Genomic DNA, 20,315 nt, shown 5'->3' on the forward strand with positions numbered 1-20,315 from the left:
ATAAGTTATTATACACATAATATTTAGGGTTAAATACAAAAACACCCCTATACTATGAACTTTGTATCATATAGCCCCCTGTACTACACATAAATACAAAAACCCCCCTCATATTACATTTTTTCCAAAATATGACGAAAATACCCCTACTCAAGCATATATATAATATGTTTGAGCCATTTTTCACTATATATTTTACCAATTTTAGTCAATTTTACATGGGAAATTTTGGTATATATATTTTTTTCTCCAAAACATCTAATTGCTTAGATTTTTTAATTTTTTTGAATAAAACCTTTTATTTTTGTCATTTTGAGTTTCTTCATTTTTTTTCATCTTAAATGTCTCCGGTAATTCAAACATCCTAAGATTGCAAACATCCTAAGATTGCAAACATCCTAAGATTGCAAACATCTTTACAATCCTATGATTGTTGCAAATTTAAGCTACCGGAAGTCATTTAAGAAAAAAATGAAGAAATTCAAAATGACAAAAATAAAAGGTTTTATTCAGAAAAAAAAAATCGAAGTAATTAAATGTTTTGGAGAAAAAATAAAAATATCAAAAATTCCCAATTAAAATTGACCGAAAATGTTAAAAAATATAGTGTAAAATGTCTCAAACAAAACCTTATATTTATAGGAGCCAGCAGGGGTATTTTCGTCAAATTTTGAAAAAAATATAACACCAGAATGGGTTTTATATTTATGTGAAGTACAGGGGGTATATTGTACAAAGTCCATAGTACATTGGTGTTTTTTATTTCACCCTAATATTTACAAGTTACTAGTCTTGCAACTAATCATAATTACTACAAGATACAGATTTTTCATACAGCTACCGAATATTCCAAATTTCCAATTGACCAATCATATCAATGTCAGTATATCATGAAATTAAATAGACCAACTTTTTAATTTTTTTTAATAAATGAAGTAAATCATTTACCTAATCAAAATTCCCCTTTTGAGATTACTAATTAATGACTATCAAAAAGTCATAACTCTAATCAACCAGAAATTAATTAGTATCGAAATAGTTTAATTTTAGGTCAATTGTTTGATAGTTTGATGACATAAAAGCTAAATCAACTTTTGGGAGTATCTTAAATAATTGATTAAATAATTAAATAATTGATTAAACAATTAAATAAATTGATTGAATCTTATGTGTTGCCATCAATGTTAGATAAGCATACGCATCAAGTGATGCAGGCCAACTATAATTTTATATACTTAATTAATTTCAAAAAAACAAAATCCCCAAGTTGCTAATTATTTATATTATTTCTTGATTAATTACACCTAATTAATTGAATTATTTTGCAAATTGGTGGGTTTGGAGTATACTTTTATGTATGATGACTAGAAAGTTTAGTCGACATTTCATTAAAAAAACATTTATAAAAATATTAATTTACTTTGGTTCTTTTTTATATATAATTAACTTATTCAATTTATTTTATAAATAGCCACTTTCTATTAAAATATATTAAATGGCGGCCGTTATATGCAAGCCCATTTTTTTATTAGTTCAAACCCACATAAAAAGATTTATTAGTTCAAACCCCTAAACTAGTTTATTTTTATTACATCAAGACCAAAGAGGACGAATATACCCTTATCCACAAATAATACCTAAATACAAATAAGAGTAAAAAGCAGTTTGCCCCCTAAACTATAGCTCGTTTTGCACTTTGCCCCCCAAACAAAAATTTTTTGCACGTTTTTACCTGAACTCGTTAATTCATTGCACGGTGCCTCCTAAAAGGAATATTCCGGCAATTTTGACCGGAATATTACAACACGTGTGTTGCACATGAGATTTTAAGGGGCAAATTTGTCCCTTCACTTACATTCTATATTTTAATCATTAAAAAATAAAAATAAAAAAAAAAAAAAAAAAAAAGAAAAAAAGAAAAGAAGAAAGAAAAAAGAAAAAGAAAAGGAAGGACTTGTCATCCCGTCAGACCAGGCCACCACCCTCCCAAAGCCATCCCATATCCCAGTAAAAAATTCTCATCAATTTTTCGTGTTGCTCCTCTTCTTCCAATTTAGCTTTCATCTTCTCTTCGATTTTTCCCCTCTCGTTATTTTCTTTTTATATCTGTTCTCTGGCAAACAAAATCAATGGGACTGTGACGGTGGTTCTTGTGGTGGTGATTTGTCTTGCTCCTCTTCTTGTTCTACATGATTTTTAATTTCGAATTCAATGGTGATTTTTGTGAGAAATTAACATTCAGACCTCTGTTTTTATTTTCTTGTTCTAACTGTTAATTTGGGCAAGTTCACCCACCGTTCGAGAAAACATAAAAAAATCTCTTCAACAACTTGATCGCCATTGCGCCGCCGCAGAAGATGAACCTGCCGGAGCTTCCATCGGTGGAGGAATGTGATCTGCCAATCGTCGATTTGGGGCAGCTCGAACTAGAGATAGCTATAACCATTGGATCGAGGAATGGGCAACGAAGAATGCGCAAGAACCACTGGATCGAGGAATGGGCAACGAAGAGAGAGAATCTCGAGCACCATTTCCGGTGGACCCGCCGCAACCTTGCCCTCGCCGGAATCTTCGGAATCGCCGTCCCCGTCCTCGTCTACAAAGGCATCGTCAAAGATTTCGTGTTTTTTGTTTCTCTTGGCCCCCCTCTTCTCTTACGATGATTTGATTGGTTCTAATTCCAATTTCATTCCTTGTATTTTTAAGGTGACTCTGTTTGTGCCCTAATCAATTTATCGAATCAACGCCTTCCTGCTATTTATTTTTTGATTTTGGCAAATCCATATCTCTGTGATAGCACCAATAATGAAACCAAAGAAGATTTGGGGAAGATGGAACTAGAGAGTGGGAAAGAAGGCAAATGGTGTTAAAATTAACTAAAATGGGGGAGAGAGAAGGGAAAATTAAACTAAACCCAATAATAAATAAATAAAGGGGAAAAGACAATTTTGCCCCAGCATGTTTACACTTCTGGTGGATTTCGCCTGAAAATACCACTTTTTGGCAACTTGCAACAAAAAAACAAGTTTAGGTAATAACGTGCAAAAAAAAATTGTTTGGGGGGCAATGTGCAAAACGGGCATTAATTTAGGGGGTAAACTGCTTTTTACTCTACAAATAAACCCTATTTTTTATTTGTACAAGACCAAAAAATAAAAAAACTCAAAAGAAATAAAAAAGAGAATACGAAAAAAGAATACGGAAAAAGAATACGACAGGCGCACGACCACCGCAGAAGACCGCTGCACGACCACCGCACAAGACTGCCGCACGACCACCACTAGACCGCCGTCGACGATCAGCAAGCCACCACCACCAAACCATCTCCACCGCACCATCACCATCACCCCACCACCATCAACAAGTCTTTTTTACTAAACTTTTGTTTGTCAATTCAAAAATATTAATCGAGCATCGATTCTTGATAAATATACGTGGATGAACATTAATCTATGCTTACTTCTTGTTGGGTTGCAATGTTTTAGCCGATTTTGGAAAAAAAATTGAGATTGAAATTGATTTTTTTGTGTGTTTTCATTGTTTTCCCAAATCGGTTTATCCAGACCGATTTTGTACACGAAAATCGGCGTCACAATACCGATTTTTGTTAACAAAATCGGCGACACAACGCCGACTTCACAAGTCAAAATCGGCGTTGTAACGCCGATTTTTTTTTTATTTATGATTTTTGTTTTTTATTTGGTTTTGAATTTCATTAAGGATAAATTAGTATTTTTATGTTGGAGGTCTTGAACTAATAAAAAAATGGGCTTGCATATATCCGCCGCCATATTAAATATATATAAACATTGATTTACTATTTATTTATTATTGTTTTATCTATTAACATTAGACATGTATTATTAAATAAATACGGATAAACCATCGAGCCCGACCACCTAACACAAAGTTTCTATTGTTGTTATTTGATTATTATTTTATTATTATTTAATTACTAATATCATATCACGATCCACACTAGTTCATAATATAGTATACATTTAAATGTAAGTTACATCTAACTATTTTTTGTAGATTTGACCTTAATATTTTACTACTACAAAGATTCCAAAACTAGGTTACATTACTATATATTCAAACCAGAACATATGATACAGTTAAACTTCTATTAATTAGTATAGTCGAAATTAATAAAATTCTACTAATTAAGTAAAATATTAAATTATAAAACTAATATTTTAGTAAGTTTTTATGAAGTTTGGACAAAAATAATGTATTATTTAAGTGAAGTTATTAATTTATTAAGGTTCAACTGTATTTCGCAAATATGATTCCAAATTACACTCAAATACTTCATTTATTTTCAATACTACAAACATATATAACAACTATTAAACAAAAAAAAAATGAAATATAAAATAATTAAAACCTCTTAAATTCTTGCATGAATTTTCATAGTTACAATAGAAATAAATATTTTTTATTTGAGACCAAAGGATTTTTATTTATGAAAAATGAAACAAAACAATATAAAATAGGAAATATTACAGTTTTCATCCCTCAATTTTGCACTGATTATGCATTTGGTCCCCCAATATTTACAAAAAAGTACTTTTGGTCCCTCATGTTTCAATAATTTAACAGTTTTGGTCATTTTCGTCTGTTTATCGTTCGTCCGTCAGTTAAGGCAGTGATGAGCACACGAATTGACGAAATGGACTAACAATGTTGAATTTTCTAAATGGACTAAATGAGTTTTTTCGTGAACATGGAGGACCAAATGTGGAAACAATGCAAACCTGAGGGATTAAAACTACAATTTTTTCCATATAAAATATAATAAAAAATGACCTTTGGTCACTACATAAGGTCAAAACTAAGAGAGAGAGAGAAGAGAGAGGAGAGAGAAAGTTAGAGAGAGAGAGAGAGCACCATAATAACAACACATTGGAGCCCAAACACAGAACAAAAGGCGAAAACAAAAACATCATCAGCATAATCGAAAAAAAGCAAACGCCAAGAATTGAAATTGGAGGCGGGTGGCTATTAACGTTCGATTCTTTTATCTCCAAAAAAAATCCAATTTTTTTTCCCAATTTATTTTCCCCCATTTCAACTCATTGCCACACACACTTCTCCCACAATCCACAGACACACAATACCTCTCTCTCCCTATCTCTCTCTCTCTCTCTCTCTCTCTCTCTCTCTCTCTCTCTCTGCAGAGAGAACACAGAGAACACACACTGTGAAACCCGTATGTATATACAACAAACTGTGCGTGCGTACGGCGTAGTCTGAAAGGTTGATGAAAAGATGTCTCTACACTCAGCGAGCCACGTGGTGCAGTCTGTGAAGCTGTTCGCCGGGAACCCGATTAACGATAGTTGTAAGAAGGACTTGGTTTTCGTCGATTTCGTTGGGCTCTGCGCCGGTAAGAAATCCAAGAAGAGCAGCGGCGGCGGCCGCCGGAGGGTTGGGAGTGTAAATAGTAGGAGGAATCATTTTCTTGGTTTGGCGGCTTCGAACAAGAACTGGGCTTCCTCCATTCAGTCTGTTCTTGATCTTGAACGTGTTACCAATGCCTCAACCAAACAGTCTTCTGATCTCAAACCAAAGGTGGGGTTGACTCTCTCTTTCTCTCTCTTCTTTCTCTGTGTGTGTGTGTGTGTGTCAGTGTGTGCGTGTGTGTTTTGTTCTTATTTGAATTAGTGGAGAGCTCATTTTTGGTGTTTCTTGAAATGGGAATGTGTGTGTGTGTGTGTTCTTGTTTGAATTCTGGGAAATATGGTTGTTGATGTTTCTTGAAATTCTTGAAATGGGAATATGGGGATGTGTTTGTAACTAATAAAGTTTTCTTGTTCTTTTGGATACGATGATTTTTCGTTACTCGGTCTAATTATTATTATGTGTTCATCGCGATAATACTCGAAGAACTGTGTGAATTCTCTCACTCCAAGTGATTCCAATAAGCTCATGCATTGGCATTTCTGGTGTTGGTCGGCATATCAAAATCGAGCAATTTCTTATTTTAAACTTTGGACTCCACAGATTGTTCGATTATTTATGCAATATCTACTTTTTTTTTTCTCAGGCTGCAAACTTGGCGGATATACTAGCGGAAAAAGGCGAATGCGGGGTTGGGTTCATAGCTAATTTGGACAACAAAGCATCCTATGGAATCGTTAAGGATGCCCTTAAAGCACTCGGCTGCATGGAACACCGTGGAGGTTGTGGAGCAGATAACGATTCGGGAGATGGTTCCGGAATAATGACTTCGATCCCGTGGGATCTTTTCAACAAGTGGGCCCACGAACAGGGCATGAGCTCCTTCGACCAGTTGCACACTGGAGTTGGAATGGTCTTTCTTCCGAAAGACGACGACTTGATGAAACAAGCCAAACAAGGTCAGTTAGTATTTCTGCTATTAAACAACTTGTCGGTTTTTCTTGATTTTAATCAGTAGAATGTTTATTTCAAGAGCATAATGAACAATGTTCTAAGGCCTCGTTTGGTTGGGGAGATTAGCCATGAACTTAATAATTGGACTTCGTTTGATGTTTGGTAAACCCAACAATTTTCCGGGTCGACCTGGATTTTTCTTTTTATCATAGTTATTTATTGGACCTCCCATGGTACAATAATACAATTGGGTTTCCGTTAGATTGTTTAATCTTATCTTATAAACTAAACGACGCCGAAATGTATAATCAACATGCATATTGATCTCAATTTTTTTCTAAAAATCCTAAATTTATGTTGTATATTATAATCAATTATCTGAGTTCGATTATTTTATCATGCAGCTATTTTGGATATATTTAAACAAGAGGGTCTCGAAGTACTCGGCTGGAGACCGGTGCCAGTAGACGCATCCGTGGTTGGTTTCTACGCAAAGGAAACAATGCCGAATATACAACAGGTCTTTGTCCAAATATCCAAAGAAGAAAACATAGACGACATTGAAAGAGAACTGTACATCTGTCGAAAGCTGATCGAAAGAGCTGCCACCTCAGCGGCATGGGGAAACGATGTCTACTTTTGTTCGTTATCGAACCAAACTATTGTTTACAAGGGAATGCTTCGGTCGGAGATTCTTGGTCGGTTTTATTTCGATCTGCAAAACGATGTTTACAAAACCCCGTTTGCTATATATCATCGTAGATACAGTACGAACACTAGTCCTAGGTGGCCTCTTGCTCAACCAATGAGGTTCCTCGGTCACAATGGAGAGATTAATACCATACAGGTTATATACTCGTTTTTTTTTTTTATCACGTTTAATTGGAATGTTTTCGGGTATACTGAAGTTGAAAATTTTATTCAGGGGAATTTGAACTGGATGCAATCGAGAGAGACTTCATTGAAGTCCCCTGTTTGGCGTGGCCGTGAAAATGAAATTCGGCCTTTTGGAAACTCGAAAGCTTCCGATTCTGCAAATCTTGATAGTGCTGCAGAAGTATTAGCCTTAAAGCCTTTTATTATTATTATTAATTTATTATTTTTTTATATATACAGTTTAAATTAATGTTTTTACTCTTTTCTTGGATACAGTTGTTAATTAGAAGTGGTCGAAATCCCGAGGAAGCCCTCATGCTTCTTGTTCCAGAGGCATACAAGAATCACCCAACACTAATGATCAAATATCCCGAGGTCTAATATTATTTCTCTAATATTTTATTGTCGAACCGAAATTTATTTCCCCGGTTAATTGAATTTTATTGTATTGCCTATTCTTGATTTTCAAAATATTACAATCTAAAACCGACATTTCATTTCAGGTTGTTGATTTTTACGATTACTACAAGGGTCAAATGGAGCCATGGGATGGACCTGCTTTACTCTTATTCAGGTGACATTTCTAAATGTAGGTTTTTTATTTTATTTTAACTTTTTCAAAATAATTTTCATATTCTTATTTTTGTTGGGACGTAATTATTATGTCAGTGATGGGAAAACAGTTGGAGCTTGTCTTGACCGTAATGGACTTCGTCCAGCTAGATATTGGCGTACAGTAGACAATGTTGTCTATGTTGCATCTGAGGTTTGCTTTCTTTAAGTTTGTTCCATGAGTCGTGCACCAGTATTTCTTGGAGAACGTACCTTTTATTTATAATTTAATATTTTTTTTCAAATTTCCAAAGGTGGGGGTTCTACCAATCGAAGACTCGAAAGTTGTAATGAAAGGGCGTTTAGGTCCAGGAATGATGATAACAGTCGACCTATCTAGTGGCCAGGTATTTTTACTATGTAATCTTCGTATTTCACTGATTTCTCGGAGGCATTTCATGCATCTGTCGATATGTAACATTCATTTTTATTCTGATGGCTGAAAGTTAGTACCGTTTCGAGACTCCGTTTTTTGTTAAGAAACACACCTTTCGATCTTACATCCTTTTGTACCTCTCCTTTTTCTATGTAGGTTTTTGAAAATACGGAGGTTAAAAAGCGAGTTGCACAGTTGAATCCATACGGAAAATGGGTGAGCGAAAATCTCCGCTCGTTAAAAGCTGTCAACTTTCTGTCATCAACCGTCATGGACAACGAAACAATATTAAAGCGTCAACAGTAAGTCTCTGTAATTTTTTTAATTTTAAATTATGAGATTGAGATTCTTTAAATGAAACAATATCTCGTTTATTTTGTTGATAGGGCATACGGGTATTCTAGTGAAGACGTTCAAATGGTAATCGAATCAATGGCTTCTCAAGGAAAGGAGCCTACTTTTTGCATGGGGGATGATATTCCATTGGCAGTATTATCGAGAAGGCCGCATATGCTGTACGATTATTTCAAGCAACGATTCGCTCAGGTTTGTACTATTTTCATTAAATCCCGGAGCAGGACTTATACGAGTCCGATATAGAGTATACGACTATACATTTCTTGAATTTTTTCGAGCTGATATCAATCAGACAACGGGTCTTTCTGTATGTGTATGAACCAGGTTACAAATCCTGCTATCGACCCTCTTAGAGAAGGATTAGTCATGTCTCTTGAAGTCAACCTCGGGAAGCGAGGGAACATTCTAGAAGTTGGTCCTGAAAACGTCTCGCAGGTGCGCTTTTGCATTACCTTAATAATCGAATATTACTTCAAAGTTTCTGAACAATTGAGAAATAGTAAGTCTTATTATTCATTTATCTAGGTGATTTTGTCGAACCCTGTTCTGAATGAAGGGGAGCTCGAGTCGTTACTGAAAGATCCGTTCTTGAAAGCCCAAATTTTACCTACTTTCTTTAGCATAAGGAAAGGAATCGAAGGCTCACTTGAGAAAAGGCTTTACAAGCTTTGTGAAGCTGCTGATGAAGCTGTTAGAAATGGCGCCCAGCTTCTTGTTCTCTCTGATAGGTCCGACGAGCTGGTAAGTCTCTCTCTCTCTCTCTCTCTCTCTCTCTCTCTCTCTCTCTCATTTATTTATTTATTTATTTATTTATTTATTTATTTATTTATTTATTTATGTTTGTTTTTATCAGGATGCGACCAAGCCGGCAATTCCGATACTTCTAGCTGTGGGTGCTGTTCATCAGCATCTAATTCAGAATGGACTGAGAATGCAAACTTCCATTGTTGCTGATACAGCACAGTGCTTCAGTACTCATCAATTTGCTTGTTTGATTGGATATGGTGCAAGGTATCTCTTCTTTTGTATTCCGTTTTGCTTTTTGTGCATTTATTACGTGCTTCAAATATTCAGTATTTTTTTCATAACTTTTCAGCGCTATATGTCCATACTTGGCATTGGAAACGTGTCGTCAATGGCGGTTGAGCACTAAAACCGTGAACTTGATGAGAAACGGAAAAATGCCCACTGTTACTATTGAACAAGCTCAGAAGAATTTCTGCAAGGTTTTGTATACTATTTCTATGCGTCTCTTTAATATTTTTTTTAATTTGAAAAAAATGTTTTGGTCGAAAATGGTGAACATTGAAGTGCTTATTTTTTTTTAATCTTTTTAAAATTTTATTTTCCAGTCAGTTAGATCCGGCCTTATGAAAATTCTTTCGAAGATGGGAATCTCGTTGCTATCCAGGTATGTTTTCCATTTTCTAGTCACTTTTTAACTTGTAGTTAATAGATTTTTCGTTTCTGTTGCATATTAATTCTTGGTGAAAGTCTTACTGGCATATACTTGCTTTCAGTTATTGCGGAGCACAGATATTCGAAATTTATGGACTGGGGAAAGATATAGTTGACCTTGCTTTTTGTGGGAGTGTGTCGAGCATTGGTGGATTAACCTTGGACGAGGTAATAAAAAATCCAATTTACAATGAAGCGTTTTTCGTATCATCCTGGATTTTAGTGTTTACGATGTATAAACTGCGTGTTTCCTTAACATTTAATTTTTTTGATCTTTTTGCAGTTGGCAAGGGAGACTTTATCGTTTTGGGTTAAGGCATTCTCCGAAGACACTGCTAAAAGACTCGAGAATTTCGGGTTCATACAATTTAGGCCTGGAGGTAGATTTTATTACATGAATCATGTTTCAGTTTCACCATTTTTACATTTGCTTAATTTAATAGTACTAAACCCTCTTTTCGTTTTACTCTTATGAAAGGTGAGTACCATGGAAACAATCCCGAGATGTCTAAATTGCTCCACAAAGCCGTTCGACAAAAGAGCGAAACCGCATATTTGGTTTACCAGCAGCATTTGGCTAATCGACCCGTAAATGTGAGTTTCTTTTCTGCAATCCCAAAACATGCAAAACAAAAAAAAAATCATCTAATTAGCTTTCAAGAACTTAAAAATCGAGGCTTTAAAATCCTAAAAAAAATTGCAATTTTACCGATTTTTTTACTCTGCAGGTTCTGAGGGATCTTATCGAGTTCACGAGTGATCGTGCTCCAATCCCAGTTGGAAGAGTGGAGCCCGCTTTGTCTATCGTTAAGCGATTCTGTACAGGTGGCATGTCGCTCGGTGCTATTTCGAGAGAAACCCACGAAGCAATTGCCATAGCTATGAATCGATTAGGCGGTAAATCCAATTCAGGCGAAGGTGGTGAGGTAACTCTTTTATTTTTATTTTTTTCTTTTTTCTTCTTTTTCTTGATTACGTACTGTCGAATTTGCTGGTAACAATTTATAATTAATATTAATGCGTGACCTTAAATCCAGGATCCAATTCGATGGAGCCCACTTACAGATGTCGTTGATGGTTACTCTCCGACACTGCCACATCTCAAAGGTCTTCAAAACGGTGATACCGCTACAAGTGCCATAAAGCAGGTTTAAATTACATGCAATTTTTTTTATTATTATTAATGTCATGTAATAAAATATTTAATTTTGATCCTTTTCAGGTAGCTTCGGGGAGATTTGGTGTCACGCCGACATTTTTGGCTAATGCCGACCAATTAGAAATCAAGATTGCTCAAGGTGCTAAACCAGGGGAAGGCGGCCAATTACCAGGGAAGAAAGTTAGTGCTTATATTGCGAGATTGAGGAATTCGAAGCCTGGCGTACCGCTTATTTCTCCGCCGCCACATCATGATATTTATTCGATTGAGGATCTTGCTCAGTTGATTTACGACCTTCATCAGGTGAGATTTTTGGAATATGTATATTTTGTTTATTCTAGTAAAAAATAAAATAAAAAATGTGATTACGTAAATACGGGTTTGTAAATGTATATTGGATGAACAGGTGAATCCGAGGGCTAAAGTATCGGTGAAGTTAGTTGCGGAAGCTGGCATTGGTACAGTGGCTTCTGGAGTTGCTAAGGGTAATGCTGATATTATACAGGTATGCATCAGTGATAAGGGTCGAAATTGGAACGGAGATTCCGAATTTCGAAAGTTCCGATCTTTTTTTCCGATTATTTTTTGGAACGAAATCTGAATACATATGAGATTCCGTTTCCCGATCCAATCTGAAAATATTTCCAAAAATTGTAGATATCGGGCCATGATGGTGGAACCGGAGCTAGCCCCGTAAGTTCTATCAAGCATGCTGGTGGTCCATGGGAACTCGGCCTTACAGAATCACATCAGGTTTATTTTACAGAATCTTGATTTTTTATTTATTTTTCCATATGATTCTTTATACTGAGTTGATTAATTTATATTCGTTTATTCTGATTTTGATTTAATTTATTTAGACACTCATTTCGAACGGGCTTAGAGAAAGGGTCATTCTCAGAGTGGACGGAGGATTCAAAAGTGGATTCGATGTTCTAATGGCTGCGGCTATGGGTGCCGACGAATACGGATTCGGCTCAGTTGCAATGATTGCCACTGGCTGTGTCATGGCTCGTATTTGCCACACTAATAATTGCCCTGTTGGTGTTGCTAGTCAGGTGACAAAAAAAAATCTTTTTTTCTTTTAATGTTGTCTTTTTTCAGACAAACTTTTTTTCTTTTTTGGGGGCATTTTCGACAATTCTTTTTTGTTTTTTGTTTGCAGAGAGAAGAGCTGAGAGCTCGTTTTCCTGGTGTACCCGGTGACCTTGTGAACTACTTTTTATATGTTGCTGAAGAGGTAATATTAAAATTTTCAAGATTTTATTTTTATTATTTACATTTTAATTCACCGATGATTTTATGACAACCTTTTTTTTTAGGTAAGAGGAATGCTGGCTCAATTGGGATACGAGAAACTCGACGATGTGATTGGCCACACCGAATTATTGAAGCCAAGAGATGTTTCTTTGATGAAGACTCAGCATCTTGATCTTAGTTACATTCTTTCTGTAAGTATATGTGATTTATATTTTCGATCCGAAAATTTCTTATAATTTAGCGATAATTGTGCTTGTAATAAATAATTTACGTTTTTTTTATGTTGTAGAATGTTGGATTACCAAAATGGAGCAGTACTGTGATAAGAAATCAAGAAGTTCACAGTAACGGTCCGGTTTTGGACGATACATTGCTTTCGGACCCAGAGGTAATATTTAGTGTGCTATTTTTTTTTTTTAAATTCAGAAGAAAGAATTTGAAATGAAATAAATAATTTTTTTTTTCTGTACAGGTGGCGAATGCTATTGACAACGAGACGGTTGTGAATAAATCGGTGAAAATATATAATGTGGACAGGGCAGTTTGCGGGCGTATTGCTGGCACAATTGCAAAGAAATACGGAGACACTGGATTTGCTGGACAAGTGAACCTAACGTATGCATAACTAATTGTATTTTCGTATCCAATATATATATATATATATATATATATATATATATATATATATATATATATATATATATATATATATTTATATATATATATATAGATTATCAAGTATTTTTCGCAGCATGGCCTTATTATAGTACTAAGTATCATGTGTTGTGTTTTCTGTAATTTGCAGATTCACGGGAAGCGCTGGCCAATCGTTTGCTTGTTTCTTGACACCTGGCATGAACATTCGGTTAGTAGGAGAAGCCAATGACTATGTTGGGAAGGTAAATCTAACAATGTTTCTTTCGTTTATTTTCTCCGATTTCACTAAAAAAAATCCCCATTTTGGATTACACTTTCTAGAGTTTATTGTATTTACTACACTGTGTTATATCTAATTGCTAAAAGATCCCGTTGTACTGCATATTTTTAGCACACACCCCCCTAAACAGTCGTAGGAGTTTTTAGCAATTAGAGAAAATACGGGGGTGCTGAATGCAATAAACCCTTGATTTATACTTGAAAAAAAAACCCGATTTTTAACTAACCATGGTTAATAAAGGGTATGGCGGGAGGAGAAGTGGTGGTGACTCCGGAGGAAAATCCCGGATTTGCCCCCGAGGACGCCACAATAGTGGGAAACACGTGCTTGTACGGAGCAACTGGCGGTCAACTCTTCGTCAGGGGGAAAGCCGGCGAGCGTTTTGCCGTCAGAAACTCACTAGCGGAAGCGGTGGTGGAAGGCGCCGGAGATCACTCGTGCGAGTACATGACCGGTGGTTGCGTTGTAGTCCTCGGGAAGTGAGTTTTTTCATTAATTTTTTTTTCGTGAAAATGGCTTCTAGAACTTTCTAGAAGTTTTTTTTGTATCCGTCTATTTTGACTGTCTTTGCTTCTTTTGTCGATAGGGTGGGCCGAAATGTGGCAGCTGGTATGACCGGAGGCTTGGCTTATATTCTCGACGAGGATAATACGCTTATCCCTAAGGTTTTTTTTTTTCTTTTTTTTTTTTTAATTTTTTATTTGATGTAATAAATTCAAGACCAATGTACTATATTAAATTCTTAACATTGTATGTAACATTTGGTGTCAATAGGTGAACAAGGAAATTGTCAAGATCCAGAGAGTCGTTGCTCCAGTCGGACAAATGCAGCTCAAAAACCTAATCGAAGCCCACGTTGTAAGTAAACGAAATTATTTTAATTAATCACGATTTTAACTGACGAAATAATTTTATTAACCGTGATTTTTTTTGTTACAATGTCTAGGAAAAAACCGGTAGCTCCAAAGGAGCAGAAATTCTGAAAGAGTGGGACACATATTTGCCGCTCTTTTGGCAACTCGTACCGCCGAGCGAAGAAGACACGCCGGAGGCTTGTGCCGATTACGAGGAGACGACTTCTGGACAGGTCACTCTGCAGTCTGCATAGAAAAAAAAAAATAATCCGGTATACGAAGACGGAAAAAGAAGACGGACGAAATTGTTTCCGAGAGACGAGACGAATTTCATCCTCGGCGTTGGATTAAAAAAGTCCGAGGTTGTCTCGAAAGTTGTATATTGTGTTTGCAAGAATTCTGTTAGATGCTGTGATAGGGTTTCTCAGAATGAGAGTGGTGTATTTTATTTTTTTTCAGGATTTTCATTTTTAAGTGCAAGAATTGATGGAGATGTGAAATATCAAGAATTTCAAATTGACCCCCAAGAAAAATAAAGGGGGTTCTCCAATTTATGTTGGGGGGCTTGTTGCTATAAATTTATATTTTTATATATTCATCTATATAATATATAAAAGTTGAATTGCATGCCTAATTGATTGACATTTGTCAATTTCATTATGTGACATGTCCCCAATTTCATCCTATGTGTCAATTTGATTGGTGGAAATAAATATCAAAAAACATGTCATCAATTTCTATTATTTACATTCCACGTCATTTACATAATTAGGTAGTATTACCATTAATCCATCTCTCATTAATTATAAAAATGATCATCAAATCTTACCAATAAGGAAGTCATATGTCCATTTCTCATAATAGACTTTATTGACTTTTATTTACCATATTATTTTCCGGATTTTTTGTTCCATTTTATTCCTCTCTTTTTTTTTCACCGGATTTTTAATTATTTTCCAATAATTTCAAATTAAAAAATGTGTCCATATATATTTCTTTTAATGTTATTGATAGCATTACCATATTCAATTTGTAGTTTCTTTTTTCATCGTGCAAACAGGACTATATAAATAAACTGTACAATACCATCAATCATCACATTATTCTATTTTATTCAAAATAAATGTATGAGTGAGTGCTTCTTTTCTTTTTCTTACCTATATCGTTTCATTGTTCTATTGCTTGAATTTTTTTTTAATGATTATCGTAATTTGTTTTACTTATTTTTTTCCAATTTCAGTTTTTACATTCATTCACATTTGATTCATAACATGTTTTTAATTTTTGTGTATCCTTTTGTATTTATAAATAGTAACATTCTGTGTTAATTTTGAATTATTTTATTTCACTTTATTTTAGTGAACGATGTTTTAATATGTCATTTTCGTCATTTGAATATATAAGTGTAATCCTTAAATTTATGTTTACTTATATATATATATATATATATATATATATATATATATATATATATATATATATATATATATATATATATATATATATATATATATATATATATATATATATATATAACACTTATTTAATTATCTACAATTAATATAAACAATGTTATGTGAATTGCATGACATGATTTGTGTCCATTATTACTGTTGTGATTCGTGAAATTTAAATTCACATTTCTTATATGGTCGTTGTCTATTTATTTTAAAATTTTAAATGGCAGTCATTATAATTGCATGACTGCGTTGTAACAGACATTTTGTATGTTAATTCATAAAGTTGGATATGGATTTTAAAAAATATTGTAGGTTAAATAATTTGGTTTTATATATTTTATATATATGACCATGATGAAAGAATATGTCTTTTCTTTTTTCCTAATTTATTATATATTAGTATTATATGTATATAAAAAAAATACATGTTTGAATTTACTATATTACGGTAATCCACACTGTCTTTTTCTCCCGCGGTGTGTACAATAAACTACCAATTTTTTTACCATATTGAAAATGAATTTCATGTTAATGTTTTAATTTTTCTATTCTATTCATTGATGCACCGACAAAAACTTTTATAACTGATTTGACACTTCTAATTATATACTAATTAAAAAAAAACTTCTCACAATACTAATAAATTGAATAATAAAAGTAATAATTTATAACTGTTTTGACACTTCTAATTATATACTAATTAAAAAAAAACTTCTCATAATACTAATAAATTGAATAATAAAAGTTAAGTTTAATCAACTGATAACAAATAAACAAACCTATTTTATATATTTCAAAACATAACAATGTTATTCTAAATTTTTGGTATTAAATTAGTTTATTCGCTTTATTTAATACCAAAGATTAAAAATATCAATTGGTATGTTTAAGATATATAATGATCGTATGTACTATATACTATATTCCACTATAACACCGATATATATTATTAGGTACATATTTAGAGCAATTTCATCCCCAAAAGTATCAAAATGAGTTTGCAAATATTTATTTGATATTTAATATTTAATTTTGATATTTATCTTTTCGGGGACTTTACACGAAATATTTATTCTTCTTAAATAACACATTCACAATTTTTTAGTATTACCATTACCTCCCATGTGGGTAGGGGTGTGCGCGGGACATAAACCCGCGGGTTCTATCAAAACCCGCCCTCGTCCCGTCAAACAACGGTTCTTAATTTTGAAGAACCAAACTTGTGGGTTTTTAACGGGTTTACGATAGACGGGTCCATGGTGGGTTTGTAGTAGGACCCAACCTTCAGGGGTCGAAACCCGTTATCGTCTAAACTATTTTTTTTTATATATATAATTTATAAGTTTTTTGAGAGAATAATTAGAAACTAAAATGAATAACCTAAAATCTTAAATTCAAACCAAACATAAATAATGTAAATGTCAAGAGAAAATAAAAAAATACTATAAAACTAAAAGTAACTAATTCATAACTTAAAAGATAAAATTTAATAAAATAAATACAGCCTTTTCAAGCATAACCAACGCTATTCAGCTCCATTCAACACCATTTTCTTCCTTTTTTTTTCTGCCGTGTGTTGACCGTTGTATACATCGTTTTTCCAACATTTTCTTAGGGATTTTCATAATTTTTAGGTTTTATCTATCCTACACCCGGTGAAGGTTACACCAGGTGATTTTTTACCGTTGATCTACACATACCAATGTGGGTTTGTGTGTGTGTGTTTGTGTGTATATGAATGGTAGAGATCTACCCGGTGTATTTCACTCGGTGTAGGATCTCAAAAGCCTAATCTTTAAAGCTATTACTTCCACAATTATAGTTTAGTTGATTTATGTATTTGATACACTAGAGATACTTTATTTATTCATTAATACTATTAATTTATTATACTATAAAATGTAAGCAAAACGACGTCGTTTTGTATGGCGGGGCGGGACGGGTTTCACGGGTATTAAAAAAAATTGAACCCATCTAAGACCAAAACCCACAGTTCTTCACCATTTTAGGACCCAATCCTTTGGATGAATCTATCCGTCCGGTCCCAACGGGGCGGTTTTTCACGGGTTTGACGGGTGTAGCGGGTTGATGGGTTCGACTTGCTCACCCCTACATGTGGGTAATTTTTTTATTTAAACAATAGGATAAAAGAAATGTCACGTTGCAGGGGTAGAATCCACATTTTCTAGGATATTACATGGAATAAAAAAGATTCCATAAAAATCACACCATAAGGAGATCATGTAAGACATAAACAAACATTAGGGTGATCTCTGTAATTACCGACATGTGGGGGCTTTTCGTAATTTATCCTAAGTTTAGGGTGATTTTTGCAATTTATCCAAGATTATTGTTCTTTCTATGTGTTAATATTTGCTTATACACTGATAATATTGAAAAAAAAATATTAATGTCAATTTGATAACATAATTAAATATTAATTTCTAATATATTGAATATATGTTTTTGTATTAGTATTAATATTAGGACTCCGATTCAAATTATAATTATGATTAATATAAAATTAGAATTAGTATTAGTATTAGGATTAAGATTATGATTATGATTAATATTAGTATAGGATTGTATTAATATTATGATTAGTACTACTATTAGTATTAGTATTAGGATTATGATTAGTATTAGGATTAAGATTATGATTATAATTAAGATTAGGATAAGGATATAATTATGATTAGTGTTAGGAATAAGATTATGAATAAGATAAAAATTTGGATAATATTAGGATTACAATAATGATTAACATCAGCATTAGGATTATCATATTCATATTAGCATTAGCATTAGTATACATCATAATATTAGGATTAGCATATTAACATAGTATTGGTAATAGCATTAATATTAATAGGAGTATCAGTATTAGTATGCGTATTAGTATTAGTATTAGTATTAGTATTAGTATTAGTATTAGTATTAGTATTAGTATTAGTATTAATATCAATATCAGTATCAGTATCAGTATCAGTATCAGTATCAGTATCAATATTATTATTAGTATTATTATTAGTACTATTATTAGTAGTATTATTGGTATTGGTATTAGTATTATTATTGGTATTGGTATTGGTATTAGTATTAATATTAGTATTAGTATTAGTATTAGTATTAGTATTAGTATTAGTATTAGTATTAGTATTAGTATTAGTATTAGTATTAGTATTAGTATTGGTATTACTATTAGTATTAGTAATAGTATTAGTATTAGTATTAGTATTAGTATTAGTATTAGTATTAGTATTAGTATTAGTATTAGTATTAGTATTAGTATTAGTATTAGTATTAGTATTAGTATTAGTATTAGTATATTAGTATTAATATTAGTATTAGTATTAGTATTAGTATTAGTATTAGTATTAGTATTAGTATGGGTATAAGTATTAGTATTAGTATTAGTATAATATCACAGTATGAGTATGAGTATTAGTACGAGTATCAGTACGAATATCGGTATCAATATCAATATTAGTATTAGTATTAGCATTAGCATTGATATTAGTATGTATCATTATTAACATTAGTATTGATATTAGTATTAGTATTTGTATTAGTATTAGTATTAGAAATATTATTAGTATTAATATTAATATTAGTCTTATTGTTAGTATTAGCAGTAGTATCAGTATGGGTATGAGTATTGGTATTATATTAGTCTTAGTGTCAGTATTAGTATTAGAATTACTATTAATATTAATATCAGTATCAATATAAGTATGAGTATTAGTACGAGTATCAGTACGAATATCAGTATCAATATCAGTATTAATATTAATATTAATATTAGTATTAGTATTAGTATTAGTATTAGTATTAGTATTAGTATTAGTATTAACATTAGCATTAGTATTAATATTAATATTAATATTGGTATCATTAGTATTGGTATTCGTATTAGTATTTGTAGGATTACGATTAGTAATAGTATTGGTATCAGTATATTAGTATTAGTATTAGTATTACTATTTGTATTAGTATTAGTATTAGTATCGATATTAATTAGTATCAGTATTAGTATCGATATTAGTATCAATATTGGTATCAGTATTGGTATCCGTATTGGTATCAGCATTGGTATCAATAATGACGTATACATCGTATCTCTTTTGTAATATTTATAAGTTGTATTGTTGTTTGAGTAATGTGCATCACTAATTTAACGTCATTTGTAATAAACTTGCAGGTTATTTAATTTGAATATCTATTGTGTTACTTCTCTGCTACCGTGTTTGTTGTTAAGTTAGTTATTTTGTAGAAGATTGACATGGTGTAGTAGATTGCATTCCACGAAATAGATTTATACCATCTGTTTAAAATAATTTCACTTAATCTTCATATCGTGTTTTGCGCGCTCCGCGTTTTCTTCTTTGTAATATTTAATTAAATTTCACATGTTACAACTCAAAATTAAGGGATAAAGTTTATGTTTTTTTTATTTCCTTCCATTTTGTTTTACTTGCATTCGTGTTTTATAAAGAGATAGTTGTTTTCGTATTATTATTATTGTCTCAATTCAAAACTGACATCCGTGCAACGCACGGGTGAAATACTAGTTAATATATAATTGTATATGCAGTTAAACGGTATC

At 32.8% G+C, this 20,315-nt stretch overlaps 1 protein-coding gene across 1 annotated transcript; it reads left to right on the forward strand.

Moving 5' to 3' along the window:
- The first annotated feature begins 4,820 nt into the window (after window positions 1-4,820).
- LOC105949319 (ferredoxin-dependent glutamate synthase, chloroplastic) lies at window positions 4,821-14,827 on the forward strand. Its single transcript, XM_012972608.2, has 33 exons — window positions 4,821-5,577; window positions 6,053-6,365; window positions 6,765-7,207; window positions 7,286-7,417; window positions 7,513-7,611; window positions 7,740-7,810; window positions 7,906-8,002; window positions 8,103-8,195; window positions 8,381-8,526; window positions 8,611-8,770; window positions 8,906-9,016; window positions 9,107-9,322; window positions 9,435-9,592; window positions 9,678-9,807; window positions 9,934-9,992; window positions 10,102-10,207; window positions 10,323-10,419; window positions 10,518-10,633; window positions 10,768-10,965; window positions 11,077-11,187; window positions 11,262-11,501; window positions 11,605-11,703; window positions 11,856-11,951; window positions 12,059-12,256; window positions 12,364-12,438; window positions 12,521-12,649; window positions 12,748-12,846; window positions 12,931-13,073; window positions 13,264-13,357; window positions 13,636-13,874; window positions 13,982-14,060; window positions 14,170-14,253; window positions 14,342-14,827. The coding sequence occupies exons 1-33, from the start codon at window positions 5,275-5,277 to the stop codon at window positions 14,501-14,503; spliced, it is 4,896 nt and encodes a 1,631-aa protein (XP_012828062.1). The 5' UTR covers window positions 4,821-5,274; the 3' UTR covers window positions 14,504-14,827.
- The last annotated feature ends 5,488 nt before the right edge of the window (window positions 14,828-20,315 follow it).

The sequence above is a fragment of the Erythranthe guttata genome, chromosome 10 (genome assembly GCF_056151865.1).
Source record: "Erythranthe guttata isolate IM_541 chromosome 10, IM_541, whole genome shotgun sequence".
Classification (NCBI taxonomy): Eukaryota; Viridiplantae; Streptophyta; class Magnoliopsida; order Lamiales; family Phrymaceae; genus Erythranthe; species Erythranthe guttata.